This window comes from Cavia porcellus, unplaced genomic scaffold (genome assembly GCF_034190915.1).
Source record: "Cavia porcellus strain 051 isolate PalLab524CR breed Dunkin Hartley unplaced genomic scaffold, mCavPor4.1 scaffold_11, whole genome shotgun sequence".
In the NCBI taxonomy this organism is placed as follows: domain Eukaryota; kingdom Metazoa; phylum Chordata; class Mammalia; order Rodentia; family Caviidae; genus Cavia; species Cavia porcellus.
This window is the reverse complement of record NW_026947494.1, coordinates 962,154-980,230: the sequence shown is the minus strand read 5'-3', so window position 1 is coordinate 980,230 and position 18,077 is coordinate 962,154. Positions and strand designations below refer to the sequence as shown.

General features: G+C 57.4%; 1 protein-coding gene across 6 annotated transcripts in view; it reads left to right on the top strand.

Annotated features, from left to right (window-relative positions):
• The first annotated feature begins 3,761 nt into the window (after window positions 1-3,761).
• Window positions 3,762-18,077, top strand: part of Tert (telomerase reverse transcriptase) — a 17,549-nt gene continuing 3,233 nt past the window's right edge. For 2 of the 6 annotated variants that reach the window (XM_063257927.1, XM_063257928.1), the window contains exons 1-13: window positions 3,762-4,021; window positions 4,105-5,203; window positions 8,249-8,444; window positions 8,962-9,142; window positions 9,420-9,599; window positions 10,081-10,239; window positions 11,890-11,985; window positions 12,322-12,407; window positions 12,552-12,665; window positions 13,712-13,783; window positions 15,070-15,258; window positions 17,284-17,410; window positions 17,729-17,790. In XM_063257927.1, the coding sequence (XP_063113997.1) occupies window positions 3,803-4,021; window positions 4,105-5,203; window positions 8,249-8,444; window positions 8,962-9,142; window positions 9,420-9,599; window positions 10,081-10,239; window positions 11,890-11,985; window positions 12,322-12,407; window positions 12,552-12,665; window positions 13,712-13,783; window positions 15,070-15,258; window positions 17,284-17,410; window positions 17,729-17,790 (2,780 nt within the window). In that variant the 5' untranslated portion in view covers window positions 3,762-3,802. The remainder of the gene's footprint in view (window positions 4,022-4,104; window positions 5,204-8,248; window positions 8,445-8,961; window positions 9,143-9,419; window positions 9,600-10,080; window positions 10,240-11,889; window positions 11,986-12,321; window positions 12,408-12,551; window positions 12,666-13,711; window positions 13,784-15,069; window positions 15,259-17,283; window positions 17,411-17,728; window positions 17,791-18,077) is intronic. The other 4 variants (XM_063257924.1, XM_063257925.1, XM_063257923.1 and 1 more) reach the window with 4 other exon arrangements.

The window sequence follows — 18,077 nt, the reverse complement described above, 5'->3', positions numbered from 1 at the left end:
CTGATCCAGACCTGCACCTCAAGGTATAGAGCACCCTCCTGAAGGGCTCCCCAGACTCAGGCCTCCAAGAGATGTTCACAAAAGGACGTTGAGGGGCTTTAATCCCAGGAGCAAATTCAACCTTTCCAGTCCAAGTGGATGATGATATTGTACTGCTTTGTTTGCTTGAATTTCATCAAATAACCTTAAACTGCAAAAACCCAAAGATGTAAAACGGGAACCAAGTGATGTTTGCCAAGGTGCAAGGATTAAATAACCATATTCAGAGGGATTTTTTCACCCTAAGCACTTTTTATTGGTTTTCATAAAGGTGCAGGGGAAAGCAAACACGAATGTGACTGAGCTTCCTGCTGAGAGGCCTTGTTGGCGCCTAGGGTAGAAGAGAATGGGATCAGCAGAAAACAGCCGAAGAGACTCCACAGCGCCCCCTAACAAACACCAAAGAGTGGAAATGTTGGGTCCTTCCATCTGAGACAGCACAAGCATGGCAGTGGCTCAAAGCTGTGCCACCATAATGCATACCTCCTTCCTCCCAGAAGCCCCCTAGCTTTCCCTTCCCACAGTCTCTGCCAAAGCTCAGGCATGTAAAGGTTTACCCAACGCCCCGCACTCCCGCTAAAATCAGCTCACACCCGCCCCCAGAGCCCCCTCCCATCAGAGCCTGTATCAGGCAGAACCTGCCCTTTGTCTGCAGGGAGCGCCAGAGCCTTCTCTGTGGTGACTCCCTCCGTGCCCCCCATTAAACTTTCTTATGTACTTGCCTCCTCTCTTTAATGTTCTGCGCTGCTCTAGATTGAGTACAAGTCACTCAGTCACTTATGATACAAAATACCTGACACGTGCAACTTACCGAAGAGGGTTAATTCGGCTTATGGTTTGGGAAGATTTTGTCCATGGTCAGCTGAAATGCAGAAGAAAGACCTGGTGAGCAAAGTTGCTCATTTTGCGGCAGGAAGAAGCAGACAGAAGGGAGGAGCTAGGGACAGGTATGTACCTCCAGTCAGCCCCACCTCCACCAGCACCTTCAGCCGCCACAGCTGAGTACAGCATCCTGTGATCCAGTCAGCCTCCCAGAGCATGGCCTCTGAATACAGCACACTTTGGAGGGCTGAGACCTTAGCCTAGCATGGCCTGCAGAGCTGGACAGCACCAGGGGCATCTCCAGGACCTTCACTTTCATAATCCGCTACTGCAGCTCCAGAAACCAACACTGACCTTGTAATTATTTCAGAACACTAGTTTGAAGAAACACTCAAAGGTTAGCACTGAGGTCCTACCTGAGCAGCAGAACAGACACGGGCTGCCTCACCGCAGGGCATGACTGGGATCCAGGTCCTTCTCAGCAGGCAGCACAGTTGAGCCCCTTTGCTGTTACACAGCTTATGGTGAGTCTGGAAGGCAAACTTGTAACCTGTTAGGAGCAGGATAGGGGTGGGGTGACGATTGAAGAAGGTGTAGATAACTTTATGCTTAGAAGTACCTCGTCCTTGAGTATAATCCTGAGATGACATCACTGTGCACACCTGAAGCCATGTGGGTCCTTCTTGCCCCTTGGAGCTCTGCCCCAGGGCTCAGTGAGTTGTGAGGAGCTGCATTCTGGTATTCACGGCCCCTGCTGCAGTGCACTGGGCAGGAGGTGGGGAGCCAGTCATCCCTGGGCTGGAGGCCTAGGTAGCATCATGCTGTTGTTCACTTTGCAATACTGGGGGCTCAGTCCAGGACCTTTGCAGTGAGGTACACCTCCAGCTCCTTTATTTTTTTAGTTTCAGACAGGTTCTAAGGTTCAGCATTGCTCAAATTGGGCTTAAACTTGCAATCCTCCTACCTCAGCCCCCTAAGAGTGCTGGCATTACAGGTGTGCACCACCACACCTGGCTTGTACTGTTTTATTTGCAGCCAATAGCACGTTTTTAAGGGGCACCATGGATTCACAGTGACTGGTTTTGCACATTTCTGTGGGATGAAAGGAATGATGGGGATTGTACCACCCATCTGAGATTTCCCATTGACTCTTCGAAGCATAAGATCACCTGTGCCTTCTTAAATCATCTCAGGATTACACTCAAGGACAAGATACTTCTAAGCATAAGATCACCTACACCTTAAATCATCACAGGATTATACTCTGGGTCAAGATACTTCAAAGTAAGATGATCTATGCCCTGAGTGGGAGTCTTTAGATGAACTGTAATCCTTTGCCAGTCCCACCTAGCATTAGATACACAAAATAAATAGTGGCTGCTTTGGGAGTGGAGGTGATTGTAAGACTCAGAGATCCTGACTTCCTAGCCATTGTTGAAATACGGTTCTTGTCTCTGGTTTTTATTTTTCTGGCTGCATTCCTGACACAATCAGGACTCTCCCCTGCCCCCCATAGTTTTTCTCTGAACATTTGTCATGTTATGCAGTGTGATGGTTTATTATTATCTTTCAGAAAAGCCCACCAGGTGATGCTGGGCAGGGAATTCTGGTTCGTATTAGTGGTTTTCACTGAGGGCCAGGATCACACAAGAACTTTGTGCACAATCGGCCAGTAGAACTGCTGCCTCAGTTTCTTCTTTTTCTTCCCTTTGTGATGCTGTGGATTGAACTCAGGAACCTAAGCATGTGAGGCAAGCACTCTAGTGCTGAGCTACACCCTATATATTTTTTTTTTTCCGGTTCCAAGAATTGAACTCAGGACCTTGCCCTTGCCAGGCGGGTACTGTGCCTCTGAGCTAAATCCCTGGCCCTCATTTTTGAAATTATATTTTATACGCATGTTTCCCTCAGCAGTCTGAGTTAGTTCCGGTTGTTGGAAAGACTTTTCCAAAACAGTTCCAAATCCCTTAGCGGCTAAATCAAGCACAGCCTTAAAAGAGGCAACGCCTCACTTTCCAAAATAGCGACCGGTAATCCAGTTTACCAGGCGGGCCAGAGCAGGAGGGAGGTGGGACCCGAGCAGCTGCCGCCGGGGAGGGCGCGGCTTGTTCAAATGCTAAACCTTAGGGCCACAATTTCCGAACAAAGCTTCAGGCCTGAAAGGTTTGTATTAGTTCGCACTCTCTCCGGAGACCCACAGGTTTCCCCCTCTCCCAGGAGTTGACCTGAGGGGCCTGGCTGGCTGTGGGCAGCCTGGTCACCAAGTCCCCCGGGCTGAACCCTCTTAGCTGCCCGCCTAGGGGTAGGGGGTGGCGGTCCCTGCGCGGAAGCATCCGGACTTCCGGCCCCCTGCAAGGTGAGGTCCCCCGGGGTGCCGCTGTCGCCTCCTCCGGCTGTAGATGGAACCGCAGATCCGGCTGGGAGGCCCTCGCTTTGGCGCTAAGTGCTAACGGGGGGCGATGCGGCTGCTGCGCTTATGGTCCCAGGAGCCTGAAGAGGAAGTCCAGCGTGGGACCAGAAAAGCCTCGGAGTTCCAAGCCCTAGCCGGAGACGGAGCGGGGTCTACGCCCTCACGAGCAGATTCGGGGCGCACTGCCCCGCCCCTTACAAACGGCTTCGTCCGGATCCCTGGGCAGTCTTGGTGCCTAGGTCTCACACCCCAAGGACGAAAGAATGTAGCACGCAGTAGCACGCACTCGGTTTCCCACGCACCCCATGTCACTGCTGCCCTCTCTCTGCCACCCTGGCGCTACGCGGTCTCGTCCCCTCCAGGCCCCGGAAGGCGGGACGCCAAGGGGTCCCAGGCCGCCAGCGCTTCAACCAGAGACCCTACAGGCAGGGGCGGGGCGAGCGGCGAACCCGCCTCTTCCTCCGCGCGTGCCCCGCCCTGACGGCCTCACCGCCCATTCCCCGCCGCGCACGTGGGTGCCGGGCCTCCGCGATGCCTCGCGCGCCTCGGTGCAGGGCTGTGCGCGCTCTGCTGCGCCGCCGCTACCGCGAGGTGCTACCGCTCGCCGCCTTCGCGCGGCGCCTGGGGCCCGAGGGCGCGCGGCTCGTGCGGCGCGGGGACCCGGCGGCCTTCCGCGCGCTGGTGGCGCAGTGCCTGGTGTGCGTGCCCTGGGGCGCGCGGCCGGCCCCTGAGACGCCCTCGTTGCTCCAGGTGGGCCGCCGCCGTGGGGTGCCAGGCGGGCCGGGCCTGAGTGCTCCGCCGTCCGGCTGATGTGGGATCCTCTCCCCGCCCAGGTGTCCAGCCTGAAGGAGCTGGTGGCCCGCGTGGTGCAGCGGCTGTGCGAGCGCGGCGCGCAGAACGTGCTGGCCTTCGGCTTTGGGTTGCTGAACGAGGCGCGCGGCGGGCCGCCCCTGGCCTTCACCACGAGCGTGTGCCGCTACCGGCCCAACACGGTGACTGACTCGCTGCGCGGCAGCGGCTCCTGGGGGCTGCTGCTGCGCCGCCTGGGGGACGACGTGTTGGTCCATTTGCTGTCGCGCTGCGCGCTCTACCAGCTGGTGGCGCCCAGCTGCGCCTACCAGGTTTGCGGGCCACCGCTGCACGAGCTTGACGCCCCCACGTCGTCCCCTCACGGCGCGCTCCGCCCGGACTCGGGCCTCGGGTCCCGGCGTCGGCCCCGCAGCCGCAGTGCAAGCTCTAGTCCGCCGCAACCCAAGAAACTCAGGCTCACATCGGGAAGCAGCAGGCCGCGCTCCGTGGCCCTGGGAGCCGCGGCAGTCGAGGGCGAGTCGACCTGGTCGAGGAGCAGCGGGAGCACGCCTAGGCCACGCGTGGCCGTCGAGATCAAGCGTTTTCTCTACTCGCGGGTGGGCGGCGGCGCGGAGCGGCTGCCCCCCTCCTTCATACTCAGCGCACTGCCACCCAGCATGACGGGGGCACGAAGGCTCGTGGAGGCCGTGTTCCTGGGCGCGCCTCCCGCCAGGCCCGGGCGGACCCCGCGCTCCCGCAGGCGCCGCCTGTCCCTGCGTTACTGGCGTATGCGACCCCTCTTCCGCGAGCTGCTCGCCAATCACGCGCGGTGCCCCTATGGCGCGCTGCTCCGCGCTCACTGCCCGCTGCGGGTTGCAGCCGGCCCCGACGGGGACGCGAGCGCGGAACGCCTGGCTCAGCTGCTTCCCCAGCACTGCAGTCCCTGGCAGGTGTACACCTTTCTGCGCGCCTGCCTGCGACGCCTGGTGCCCACCGGCCTCTGGGGCTCCAGGCACAACGAGCGCCGCTTCCTGAGGTGCATGAAGAGATTCCTCTCTCTGGGCAAGCATGGGAAGCTGTCGCTGCGTGAGCTCACGTGGAAGGTGAAGGTGCAGGACTGCGTGTGGCTGCGCTCCAGCCCAGGTGGGTGCGGGGCAGGGGACGGGCAAGCGCCCTCCCCTTGGTTTCACTAGCTATGGGGATTCCTCTTGCTGCTTTCCTGGCCTCAGGCAGGTTCCAGGCGCTGAGGATTGGAGGAATACTGCTGAGAGGGGCAGGTGTTCATGACCTGTTTACCTCAAAGTTTGGGGCGTTGCCTAGGGGCAAAAATGGAAGGTGCATCCCTCTGAGGGTGAGAAGAAGGGCTCCTAGGTGCCAAGGGTGCCCTTGGTCACCAGCCTCAGGTGTGTGTCCACTTTCTTTCGCACTTGAGCAGGGGCCCCCTCCTTTCTTTAGACTGGAGCAGGGAGCGAAGGGGAGCTGCACAGGACAGGGAACACCTCGGCCAGTAGGATCCTCCCTGCTGTCCAGCGTGGAGTGTCAGCCAGGACAGGCCAGGTCATTTAGACTCTGCCGGGCACATTGACCTGCCTAGCTGCCCTCTGCACCCCTGAGGTGCGGCTTTGGATGCCTTGGCCTCACCCAAAAATACAGAATCAAAGGCACAGGGCAGCCCCTGCATGCAGCAGGCTCTCCCTGGTCACTTTGTTCTCCTTTTCTGTGGCTGCAGGACTGTGCAGGCCCATGGCTCTGCCACCTGGTTGTCTGCTGCCTCTTTGCCTTCTGAGGTTCGCCTTAGCTTGGTGTCCAAGGGCGACCTGCACTTCTTGCTCCACTCATGGGCTCTCTGGCTCCTTGCTGGCTCTGCTCCAGCCGCCTGTCTGTCTGCTTGGGCACTATTACAGGATGCATTCCTCATGTGTCCCTCCCCTGCCCCTGCTCCAGTGTGGAGCCTCCTTGTCCTCAGGGTCTGTTTTGGATTTCATTCCTTTCCTCTGCTGTTACAGCCTCCTGATTTCTGTGGGTTTAGTCTTTTTTTTTTTTTTTTCCTGACTGTAGGTGCAGGTGTGGCTATGCATTTCCCTCTGAGTGCTGCATTGGCTGTGGCTGGTGCTCTGTACTGTAGTCAAGCCAACACCAGTGGCCTTGGGTATTTTTTTTAATTGGTACATTTTAGACATACATAGTGATGACATTCATCATAGGGGGTTTGCACCTGGACATGGTCTTTCTTGCTGCCTTTTTTTTTTTTTTTTAAATATATACTGGGAATTGAACTCAGGACCTGGCAGGCACTTGTGCCGCTGAGCTAATCTCTGACTCTGAATCTTGCTTCTTTTTTTTCCCCATTCTTCTCCTCTAGTCCCCCTTTCCCTCTTTATTTACAAGAGCTTTGTTTTCATTTTTTCCTTCAATTTTTTTCCCTTTTCCCTTTTTCTCCCGACCTTGTTCCCCTTCTCATTTGAACATTTTCTTCCCATTTCCTAGTATCTGTTATACATTTTGGTCCTTATTTACATTTACAGTTTCTTACACCAGAGAAACAGTGCACTGTTTAAACATGTGTCTGGCGTATGCCACTTAAGAGTGTGGTCTCAAGGGGCAGCCAGTTACCTGGAAATATCTCATATTTACCCTTTGTGGCAGAGCAGTACTCCACTATATAGCAGAATAGTTTTTTATCCATTGATTGATGGGCTTTGAGCTGTTTCCAAGATTTTGCTGTTACAAACTATGCTGCTATAAACACGAGTGCATGTGTATCACTGCAGTGTGATGTTTTTAATTCTTTGGGGGAGATACCCAGAAGGGGAATAGCTGGGCCTAATGGAACCTCTAGTTTTGAGGATTCTCCACACTGCAATGTGGAGCACTCAGTGGCTGCACCAGTCTACACTCCCACCTAAAAGGTCCTTTTTCCCCACAACTATACCAGCATTTCTGATTGGTTGATTTCTTGATAATAGCCATTCTTTCTGGGATGAGATGGAATCTCAGGGTTGTTTTCATGTGCATCTCTGATGACAAGAAATGTCGAACAGTTTTTCATCTATTTCTTCTACTTTTTCATCTGGTAACTGTCTTTCATGTCAAATACCCATTTTTGGATGGGTCTTTACATTTGGAGGAGTCTAATTTTGTTTTGAGGTCTTTATTCTAGATATTAGTCCTTTGTCTAACGAACAACCAGGGAAAATTTTTCCCATTGTGTGGGTTGTCTCTTCGCTCTGTTGGTAATTTCTTTTTCTGTTCAGAACTTTTTTTTTTAATCAGTACCAGGGATTGAACTCATGACCGCCTGCTTGCAAGGCAGATGCTTATGCCGCTGAGCTAAAACCAGCTCCTGTTCAGAACTTCTTAAAATGAGATCCTAGTCGTTGATATTTTGTGATAGTTCCTGTGCAATCTGGGTTTTGTTCACAAAGTCTTTTCCAATGCCGTTGTCTTCCAGAATTCTACGTATTCGCTTCCCGCAGATTTAATGTTTCTGTCCATTTCTATTTTAGTTTAAACATGGTGAAAGATGTGGGTCTAGTTTTACTCTTCAGCATGTTTGGCTTTATCTGAGCTGCAGTTTCACTGGGTCCAGAGATGCCTATGGAGAGCTTCTCACAGGCCCTATGGTAGGACTCAGAGGACCAAGGAGGAGCCCAGTCCCCTGGGCCTAGGGCTATCAATCTCTGTTGTCTCTTAGAGCATGTCAGCATGTGTGCTTGGCTGCCACTGCCCTGGGTAGAAGCCCAGGTGTGTCTAGATCTTGCTGCCCCGTGGTGCTGAGCACAGTGTCCTGCAGCCCAGCCGTGTCACCAACACTACCCTCGGGTCAGTAGGGGTGGGTGGGCATGCCTTGCCCTCTCCAAGTGGCTCACGAATCAGTGCCCGATGAGACCCAAGTCAGTGCCACTCAGTGGGAACAGAGCCTGGGCTCCCAGTTCAGTCTGACATTTCCAGCAACCACGCTTACAAAGCAGAAAAGGGGAACCTGGTTTGGCGGTGGCACATGCGTGACCTTTGTAGCCCAAGTGTGGTTGCCCCAAGAACGTCACCAGGTCTGGTGCCTGGGTCACGTGTGTGGCTTCCTCAATTTGGACCTGCAGGTGTCTCATGGCCCAGCTGCAGTGCCGGCTACTGGGGCTGGGCTGAGGCATGGGGCTAGCCGGGCCAGGTGCCATGTCCCTCTCATTCCAGAGGACAGCTGTATCCCGGCTGCAGAGCACCGCCTGCGGGAGCAGGTCCTGGCCACTTTCTTGTTCTGGCTGATGGACACATGTGTTGTCGAGCTGCTCCGGTCCTTCTTCTACGTCACAGAGACCACGTTTCAGAAAAACAGGCTTCTCTTCTACCGCAGGTGCCTATGGCACAAGCTGCAGGGCATCGGGGTTAGGTACGGTCTTCCTTGCTGTCCCTGTGGGGCTTTAGGTGTCTCCAGATGAGATGTCAGTGCTAGGTGTCACTGCCTGCCAGCCCACACTGTCCCATGGGTCAGGTGGGGACTCCTGTGGTGGATTTGTGCTGAGCAGAAGCAGCAGCACTGAACTGGGTGCTGTCTCCCCTGCTGGGCCAGTGAGCACAGCACCTACTGCCTAGCTGCTTCTGTGTTCTGACTTCCGTCTCAGCACTCGTCGTAGGTCCCAGCAGCCTGACTGGGGCTTCCTGAGCCTCCCAGTCTGCACTCCAGCCTCAGGGCTTTCCACACTGCATCCTGAGCCTGTCCAAGGAAGGAGCCACAGTGTGCCCCGGCCTTAGAGACAGTGTGGCCAGGGGGGACCCCAGACAGGCACTGGGGATGGGCAGCTAATGGGATGGGTGCCCTGGGAGGCTTGCCAGGCCTCCTGTGCTGCCTGCTGCACCAGCAGGAGATGACCTGCACCCACCATGTGCCCCGGTGCCCTCTTTTGCAGGCAGCACTTTGAGAGGGTGCAGCTGCGGGAGCTGTCAGCCACAGAGCTCAGGCAGCACCAGGAGGCCTGGTCGGCCTTGCCCATGTCCAGGCTGCGCTTCATGCCCAAGCTTAGCGGCCTCCGACCCATCGTGAGCATGGACTGCACGGTGGGCACCAGTGCCTCCCATGGGGGCAGGAAGGTGACCACACAAAGTTGCCCAGCCCTTACTGGTGTCGGAGAAGTCGGGAGCCCTGGGCAGGGATGTGAGGAGGGCGAGGCTGGTTCTCGTGGGTTTTGGAGAGTGGCACGGGTTCCTGGCAAATGAGGGCCATTCAAGCCTGGGAGCACTGCTGCTATGGCCATGGGCCTTGGGTGCCATGTTGCCCTCCGTGGTATGGCAGGCACTATGGGTTTTCTGTCCCCCGGAGGGCTGTGCAGCACCCCAACCCCTGAGTGAGCCAGCCCTGTATCCCCAGGCCCAGCAGTTCACCCCGTGCATCAAGACCCTGTTCAGCGTGCTAAATTACGAGCGGACACGGCGGCCTGAGCTCTTGGGTGCCTCCGTGCTGGGCCTGGATGACACCTACCGGGCCTGGCGGGCCTTCACGCTGCATGTGCGGGCCCAGGACCCCAGGCCCTGGCTGTACTTTGTCAAGGTGCGTGCTGGCCTCCCCACCACAGCCTTGTGCATTCCCGAGCCATCTAAGACGGGGCTCTGGAGTGGCCAGTGTGGGTGGCCCTAGAGTTCCTCCATCACCAGGCATGGCCACCTTTGATTCTGTCCTAACTGGGGAGAACAAGGGCCCTATCCCCTTCTAGGGACATTCAGCTCCAAGGACAGAGACTTTGATTTTTGCATGAGGAGCTGAACCTATACCCCTGCTTCTTGGGGACTTCCTGCTTAGGCAGGATCCCCCTGGACACAGCCACTCAGAAGAAGGGAGCAGTGGGCACCCAGGCTAAAGCGGGTCCTGCCCTGCCACAGGGTGCTCTGCATGGGTATGGGTCCTGCAAAGGCACAGGTGTGGCTGGGCAGGGTATGCCTAACATGCCCAGTGTAGTTCCCTAGTGGTCTGGATGCTGGGTCCTGCCCTCCTGACTCAGAGGCGGCATTCAGGGGTTCCCTGCACCCTGCAGGCAGATGTGTCGGGGGCATACGACGCCCTCCCACAGGATAAAGTCGCAGAGGTGGTTGCCAAGGTCCTCAGACCCCATGAGAACATGTACTGTATCCGCCGCTACGCCGTGGTGCAGAGAGCCGCCAGGGGACAGGCACGCAGGTCCTACAGGAGACACGTAAGGCAGGCGCGGCCCTGGGGTGCGTTCATTATGTGACAGTGCGCACGGGGTGGTATGTACACCTGTGACCTGTGTCCATGGCACAGGAATGGCGTGCCTGTGTGTCAGTGCTGTGGGCATGTGGGACCTGGCTCCCTCCACAGGGGTCATAGTGAGGTGCCCATCCCAGCACACTGGTGGCTGGTGTGGCACCTCACGTATCCAGGTCCTTTTCTAGCCCCAGGGTCTGCACTGCAGAGGGGTTCCAGGCTCAGGCTCTGCTCTCTCCTGAGACAAGATGGGTGGGGATCCTAGACCTGGGCGTGCACACCTGTGGCTGCTACCGAGAGAGGGTGTCTGTGGTCATTGGTTCCCTGGGCTGCCTTCTGCACCTGGCCACCTTGGTGGGTCCCAGGCTGAATGCTGCCTATGGTCTGTCTCCACCACAGACAGCTTCTGGCCTATGCTGTCCTTTGTGGCCCCTCTGGGGATGTCCTACTTGGTGTAGCCCTGCTGGCAGTTATACCCAGAGTAGAGCTGCTGCACCCTGGTTTTGGTAGTTGTGCAGTTTCCCCTCCCACATGTGTCGCATACACATCCACGTGTTGCACACACATGACAGTCCGTGTGTCAGTGCCTTGGTTTGCAGCCAGGCCACAGGGCACCGGGAGCTGCCATGTGTCATGGCCACCATTTTCCTGACCATGTAGGGAGCTGGGCCCGCTTCACACTGTGGCCCTTTTGGAGTACATGCGTTCTCGGATGCCTTCTGTGCACTGTGACCGAGCTGGTGCTACTGTTGCTTGTGGTTCTTGGGTGCTCATTATGCCCGAGGCCTCTGCTTGGTCTGTCTGCCTTGTCCACCCTGGGCAGTTGTTGGGTGTACACAGCAGTCACCTCGTGATTCCCCGTGTCCGTTCCTGGCAATGCGTCTTCAGCAGGTGATCTGGTATGATGGCATTCTCAGCTTTTGCCCCTAGAGCAGGTATTTCAGCCTCGGATCTAGGAGCCATCTGCACAGTCTCTGGGTAGACTGGCAGACATCCCCCTAGCTTGGCGGGTGTCTGGGGAGTTGCGGGTGTAACTCCCCTGGGCTCGGGCATCCTTGCTCCTGAGAGTGGCTGGTGCCTCTTGCACGCTGGGTTCCCTGGGATTCTCTGGGACAGTGGATTTACCTCCTGGGGCCCCGCTGTCAGCCGACCCCAGCATCTGCCTTCTCAGCCAGCAGACCCGGGTCTCCTCGGGACAGCCTCTGAGGCTGCTGTGCTCCCATTCTCTCTCCTCAGTCAGGTTTTGCTCTGTATTTTCTCTTCCTGGCTTCTTCAGGTTACAGCGTTGCTCCTTTGCCTGCTTCCTGGGTGCAGCCCTGATGTGGGTGTCAAAGCTTCCTTTCCTGAAAATGCTTAAGCGAGCCTGGTTCCTCTGAAATCCAAATCCTTGTGTATGGCCCAGGAATTGGTGGTTGGGTTGCCGTCACCAGAGGGGCAGCTGGTCTGAGCAGAGCCAGCCTCGTGGTGCCACTTCTGCCCCAGAACGCCCGCACTGACTGGTTCACAGCAGGAGTCTCGGGGTGTCCCGCCTCTGCCCCATCAGACTTGGGGCCCAGTGACAGGGCTGGTGGCCTTGGGATCCCTACTTGCCCCCACACCCTTCCTCCCTTCCTTGCAGGTCTCCACCCTTGCCGACCTCCAGCCATACATGAGCCAGTTTGTGGAGCACCTGCAGGAGGCGTGCAGACTGAGAGACGCCATCATCATCGAGCAGGTCCCTTGTGCCCCACTCTCCGTGGCAAGGGTCCATTGCTTAGCATAGACCATTCTGGCCTCGCTAGCTCCCCCCATCACTTTATCGGTGACTCACGAGGCCACAGGAAGTGGTCAAAATGGATTTAACTGCGGCTTCTTCCAGAACCTGCAGTGGGGTGGTCATGTCCTCTAAGGGACAGTAAGTGACCCTGGGCCAGTTCTTGTCACCCCAGATGCAGGGCCACAGGGCTGGGACAGGTGCTACTCAGTGTCTGCAGGCCGTGACCCAGCCCCAAAGGGGCGTCTGTGGCCGCAGTCCCGGTGCTCATGCCTGCCCTCTGCTTTGCTTGTCCAGAGCTGCTTGCCAAACGAGCCCAGCAGCAGCTTATTCAACCTCTTCCTGCGCTTCCTACGCAGCAGCATCCTGAGGGTCGGTGGCAAGTGAGTTGGCCTGACTCCCCCACCCCAGCCCCGGGCACCCAGTCTCTCCCCTCTGCCTCTGTGCCCTGGCACAGTGCACGTGTGCATCTGTTGGGTGTGAGCAAGAGCCCCTCCATGCCTGCCCACCTCTGCCCTCTTCCCCAGGTGCTACATCCAGGGCCGGGGAATCCCTCAGGGCTCCATCCTGTCCACGTTGCTCTGCAGCCTCTGCTATGGAGACATGGAGAATGTACTGTTCAGTGGGGTGTGGCAGGATGGGTAAGGGCTCCCTGCTCCAGGGCACTGGTGCTGTATTGCTTTGTCTTGAGGGTCCAGACCAGGCTGTTGTGCCTCCCCAGGTGCTGCCGGGTGGTGGCGAGGGGCCTTGCATGGCCCCCACCGCTGGGCAGTCAGGCTGTGGGGATGCAGGCGGAAGACACATCTCGGGTCCCTCTGTACCTGCAAGTGTCCCTTGGGGATGGGGCTGATGGCTGGAGGGTGTCTTTCCCAGCGCCTTTTGTCACGGACCCATCAGTCAGCACCTTGGTCTGGAGTCCGCCAACACCGTGTTTCTGCTGGTCAGGTTACTTCTGTGCAGCTGGAGTCCTGTGGGGCATGGCTGACAGCAACCGAGCTCTATGGGCACCCCATGTTCTGTTCAGATAGGGTGGGACAGGTGCAGCTGCACAGGCAGCCGTCATTCCCAGGTCTGGGTTTTGTGGGTGTCCTTTAAATCACTTGTGTCATTGACAAAGGTTCAGGTTGCACACTGGAATAAATTCAGGTAAAAGGAAAAAAACTGAACTTTACCAGTGCTGCTTGGCCAGGAGCATGGGGGCTGTGTCCCTGAGCTGACCACACACTATGTGGCCATCTGCTGGGACGAAGACCTGAGGCAGGGTCCGTAGGGACACTGGACACTGAAGTCATTCCATGGTCGCCCAACATGGGGTGCCAGCTTCCCTGGGCAGGGCGGAGGTTCACACAGTGGTGTGGGGAGAGGCCTTGTGAGGCTTGAAAGTGGGCAGGGACCCTGGCTCAGTTGTCCTCCCCCACAAGGCTATGTTGAAAGAGTGGCCCTTGTGTCTATCTTTGGCTCACGCAAGGTCCCATCCTGGGCTGCCCTGGGTCCCTGGGTCCAACGATTAATTGTTTTGGGAATCAGGACCTTAATGCTAGATAAAGGGATTTCAAGTGTTTGTTCAACCTTTCCTCCGCACTGCCCACTGCCTGTGTCCCGCCTGCATGGGTTCAGGGGTCTGCGTCTCCGACACTGGATCCCTAGTATGTTAGTGTGACGCACGCCTCCCACCTCCTTGCCGCAGGCTGCTCTTGCGCTTGGTTGACGACTTCCTGTTGGTGACCCCTCACCTGGCCCAGGCAAAAGCCTTCCTTAGGTAAGATCCCCGCCCCGTCCCCTGACTTTACAACTCTCATACATAGTCGTGACACATGTCATATGAGCCTTGTGGGGCTGAGCTACTCCCAAGGCTGGCAGTGTCCCTGCTGCCGGACCTGGGGATGTCCGTGGAACCCCAGGGGTGGCACAACCCCCTCGGCCTCCTGTGAGTTACTACGTGGCTGGAGGCTGCTAGAATCCAGATCCCACACTCTGCCCATAGCTCCTTCCTGGGAGGACTGTTTGCAGGGCCCCAGTTCCCACCCTGGGACCCGCCATGTCCTGGAGTTTGCTTCACACCAGCACAGGGAAGTGGCTGGGGCAGTCTGCAGCCTAGCAGCCTGGGTTTTCTTTATGGGATTCATAGGACTCACTGAGTGGTCGTGATTTGATACTGGGGGTACTTGGAGTATGGTGTGAGAGTTCAGGACAGATCCACAGTTCGGGGACCAGACCAGGGTCACTGGGTACCCCAGAATGGATGGCCTTAAAGTTGACCTGGCCACGTGAGCCTGCCAGAAAGCAAAGCTCGTAGGATGAGCACCCTGCCCCCGCCCCACCCCACACCCTGCAGCTCTGTGGCTCCGAGCTTGTCAGGGTGACTTTACGAGGAGGAGAAACTTGGGAGTGCTACAGTGAACCTCCAGACCGTCACTGCCTGAGAGCAGTGTCCCACGGCCACGGGGCATCTGCTGTGCCCACAGGGCTTCAGGGCCCCAGACTGTGTCCACAGGGACAGAGGGCTCTGTTGAGAGTTGGGGGCATCTCTGGCTTGAAGGTCTTGGTCCAGGATGTGACTGAGTGGGTGTTGGGTCCCCAGGAGATGGAGCGGTGGGCAGGGCTGAGGAGAACATGTGGTGGGCACTATCCCCTTTGGGAGGGAAGGCATAGGGGAACCTAACAGAAGGCCTGTGCTCAAGAAGGAAGGCCCTTCCTTAGAGGTGGACGCTGCTCACACACAGAGCCCTCACAGTGGTGCCCATGTGGGAGTGGGTAGGTCACCAGGGAGGAAGTGGCCCATGGCCCTGATAGCAGTGAGCAGGTCCCTGGGGACCGGGCCCTGCCATGCGGACACTTGAGACCTGTCAGGTGTCCCCTGGTCACTGCTCGGCTGCACCCTGTCCCCTTTCTCAGCCAACTCCTGCTGAGTCCCCACCTCTTACCAGGGCCCAGAATGGAGCTGTGTCCACCTCTATTGGGGCTGCATCTGGCTCAGCTCTCTGTTTCTGGGACACTGGGGGGACCAGGCGCAGTCTCATCCTGCAGCAGACTCCCTCCCTCCAGGGCCCTTGTCCAGGGCATCCCTGAGTACGGCTGCACACTGAACCTGCAGAAGACAGTGGTGAACTTCCCTCTGGAGGACGGGGAGCTGGGCAGCCCCGCCCCACTGCAGCTGCCTGCACACTGCCTGTTCCCCTGGTGTGGGCTACTGCTGGACACACGGACCCTGGAGGTACGCTGCGACTATGCCAGGTGTGTATGAGCCCCCACCGGCCCTGTGCTTGTTCCCTTTGTGTATAGTGGGTGACCTTGGGCTCAGGCCGTTGAGAGCCGCAGGGTAACCTTTCCATCTGGGGGACATGCACACATCCTCGGTTTCCTGGAGAGGACATTACCTAGATTTGGGGCCTACCAGGTGTCCCCAGAAACAAAACCCGACCCTGAGTGGCCCCCATCTGAAACATGGGGAGTCAGTTGCAGAAGTCCAGATGCTTTTATGAGTGAAAAACACCAGCATCGTGGCAGGGGATGACCTTGCTGCTCCTCACACTGGTACCCCCAGCTGTCTGGGCTTTGTCCTCCAGAGCTGGACTTGCTGTCCAGTGCTCCTAGGAAGTGGCCTGCATGTGGGAGGGGTGAGTGTGGCACCCCGGAGCCCGTGCTGGAGTTACCACATGTGGGAGCCCCACGGTGCAGGTATGGTCCAGCATGCTGTGGCACAGTGATTCTCCTCACAGTGGAACTGGGGGTAGAGCGCTCCCCTGGGACACAAGAGGGGCCCTCAGGAGACGGCCGGGTGGTACCTGAAGACAGAAGAGCGATCAGTGTTTTATTCTACCCTAAACTGCAGCTGGGTGGCGGAATCTGAGGGACCTGACCTGCAGGATGAGAGTGCAGAGTGGCCATCACACAGCCTCCCCTTGGGGCTCCTCGAGAGGCTGTATGCTGGGATCCCTGAGAACACTGTGGTCTGGGACAGTGCAGTCCTCAAAGTGTCCCTGTGTGGTGTTCTGTGGTGGGTACAGCTCACCGTTTAGGGAGAATGACGAGGAGAGCCTTTGCATGACCGAGGGAGACATGCCTTCCCCAAGTTTCCCCACATGGCCTGGGAGTGTGGAAGCCTGGAGGGCCACCCAGCTGGTTTGTACATGGTACCGTCTGCGGGAAAGGGGTTGGTCTTTTTTCCCAAAGAAAGCTGACTGGAAAGGAGTTGTGTTCACTTGCCGAGTAAACTGGAACAAGTCCTGATGGGAAAGGGTTTGAATACAGACAGAAGTGACAGTGGCAGCGGACTCAGAGAAGAGGGAGGCGAGTGCCCCACACTCAGTGTCGGGAGGGCGGCTGCAGCCGCAGCAGCAATAGCCGCAGCATCTGAGCAGGTGGTGCCTTATCCCCGTTCCTTCCCCTCGCCAGCTGTTGGGCCTAGGAGTCTGCATTGGTCCCACGCCCCAGGTGGTGACTCGGCTAGCTGGGAAGGTGGCACTGGGGCGGTGAGCCCCTCTCAAGCTGCTGGAAGAACATCACACAAGTGAATCGCATGGTATCCCGGTCCCCAGCCTCATCAGGCTGTCTCCAGAGCCGGCCTCATGAGCCCATGACATGCATTGCTTAAAAGCTTCCCAGTGTCCACACCAGCACACAGGTCCTGGGAGAGGTGATAGGGGCATCAGAAGTCCCAACTGTTCAGATGCCAGGGCGGCCAGTCATCAGCCCAGGGAATGGCACTGCAGGCGTCTGACCACACGACACTCGCGGGACGACTCTGTCGTCACTATTGCACTTGCGTTTCCCAGGAGTGTTGCATGCCCAGCCCAAGGCATGCGAAGGCCAGGTGTGCGGGTGTGGCTCCAAGCAGACTGCACACAGGGCTGGTGGCAGGGGAAGCCCCCTGCTCTCCGTGGCCCTCTGTGAGCTTCAATCAGGCGTCTTAGGGCTGGGTCAGGCACTCTCCAGGAAAGTGTAACGTGTCTGCATGGGGACGGGGGTCAGTGGCCTCTGATTTCTTGTGGCATTAACATTCTGGCTGAGTAACATGGATTTTGGCAGCCTCCTTTGTCACCATGACCAAACCTGGATAGTATGGTCTTGGGCAGAGGTTAAGCTGACGCTGACACTGGTTCCCCAGAACATGGGGCGCAGGGTCTAGGTCATGCCATGTGAGAAGCATGCAGAGCAGTCACCTACGCCAGGAAGTGCCATTTGGGTCCCAGACATGGAGCTGGCCTCGAGCAGGACTGGGTTGTGGGGTCATGGTCCTGACACCCAACTCTGCTGCAGTTATGCCCGGACTTCCATCAGGGCCAGCCTCACTTTTGACCGAGGTACCCGGGTGGGGTGGAGTGCACGCCGCAAGCTGCTGGCAGTGCTACGGCTGAAGTGCCACGCTCTCTTCCTGGACCTGCAGGTGAGTGACGGGACTCTCAGGCAGGGTGTCCTGTGTGCATGGGTGCAAAGTGTGTGTGCATGTAGGTGCACATTTGTGTGCGGTCAGGTCAGGGTCTCTTCACTGCTCATCCAATTGTCCCTGCCACCTCTGGCCCCACCTACCTTCCTCTTGGGGTTCAGGGGTCCTAGCTCTGAGCCTTCTGTGGCAACTACCATGGTTTAGGCCCGTTGGTCCCCTTTGTGGCAGTGTCCCTGGTGAAACCTGGCTGGGAGCCTGGGGAGAGAATTACTGAGTGTCACTCCGGGCACTGCTGATGCGCTCTGTCCCCATGGCCAGGTGAACAGCCTACGGACTGTCCTCATCAACATCTACCAGATCTTCCTGCTGCAGGCCTACAGGTGGGTCATGTGTGGCCACCAGGGACTGCTAGAGGCTCGGCAATGGCTCAGCTGACCTTGTGCTGAGGGCTTCATGTCCTTCGTCATCAGTGTGGTGTGGCAGTGTGGCCTGTGAGGAACTTGGGATCCTAGAGAGCAGCAGATGAGGTGCTGCAGTGGTGTCTCTGCCCTGCACCCACATGCTGGCCACTTGGGTGCCCACAGCTCCTGGACACCCCATCTTTGGTCCCAAGGGTGGGGCTGTGTGAGCAGTTGTAGGTCATACTCCTCCACATACCTCACTGGGC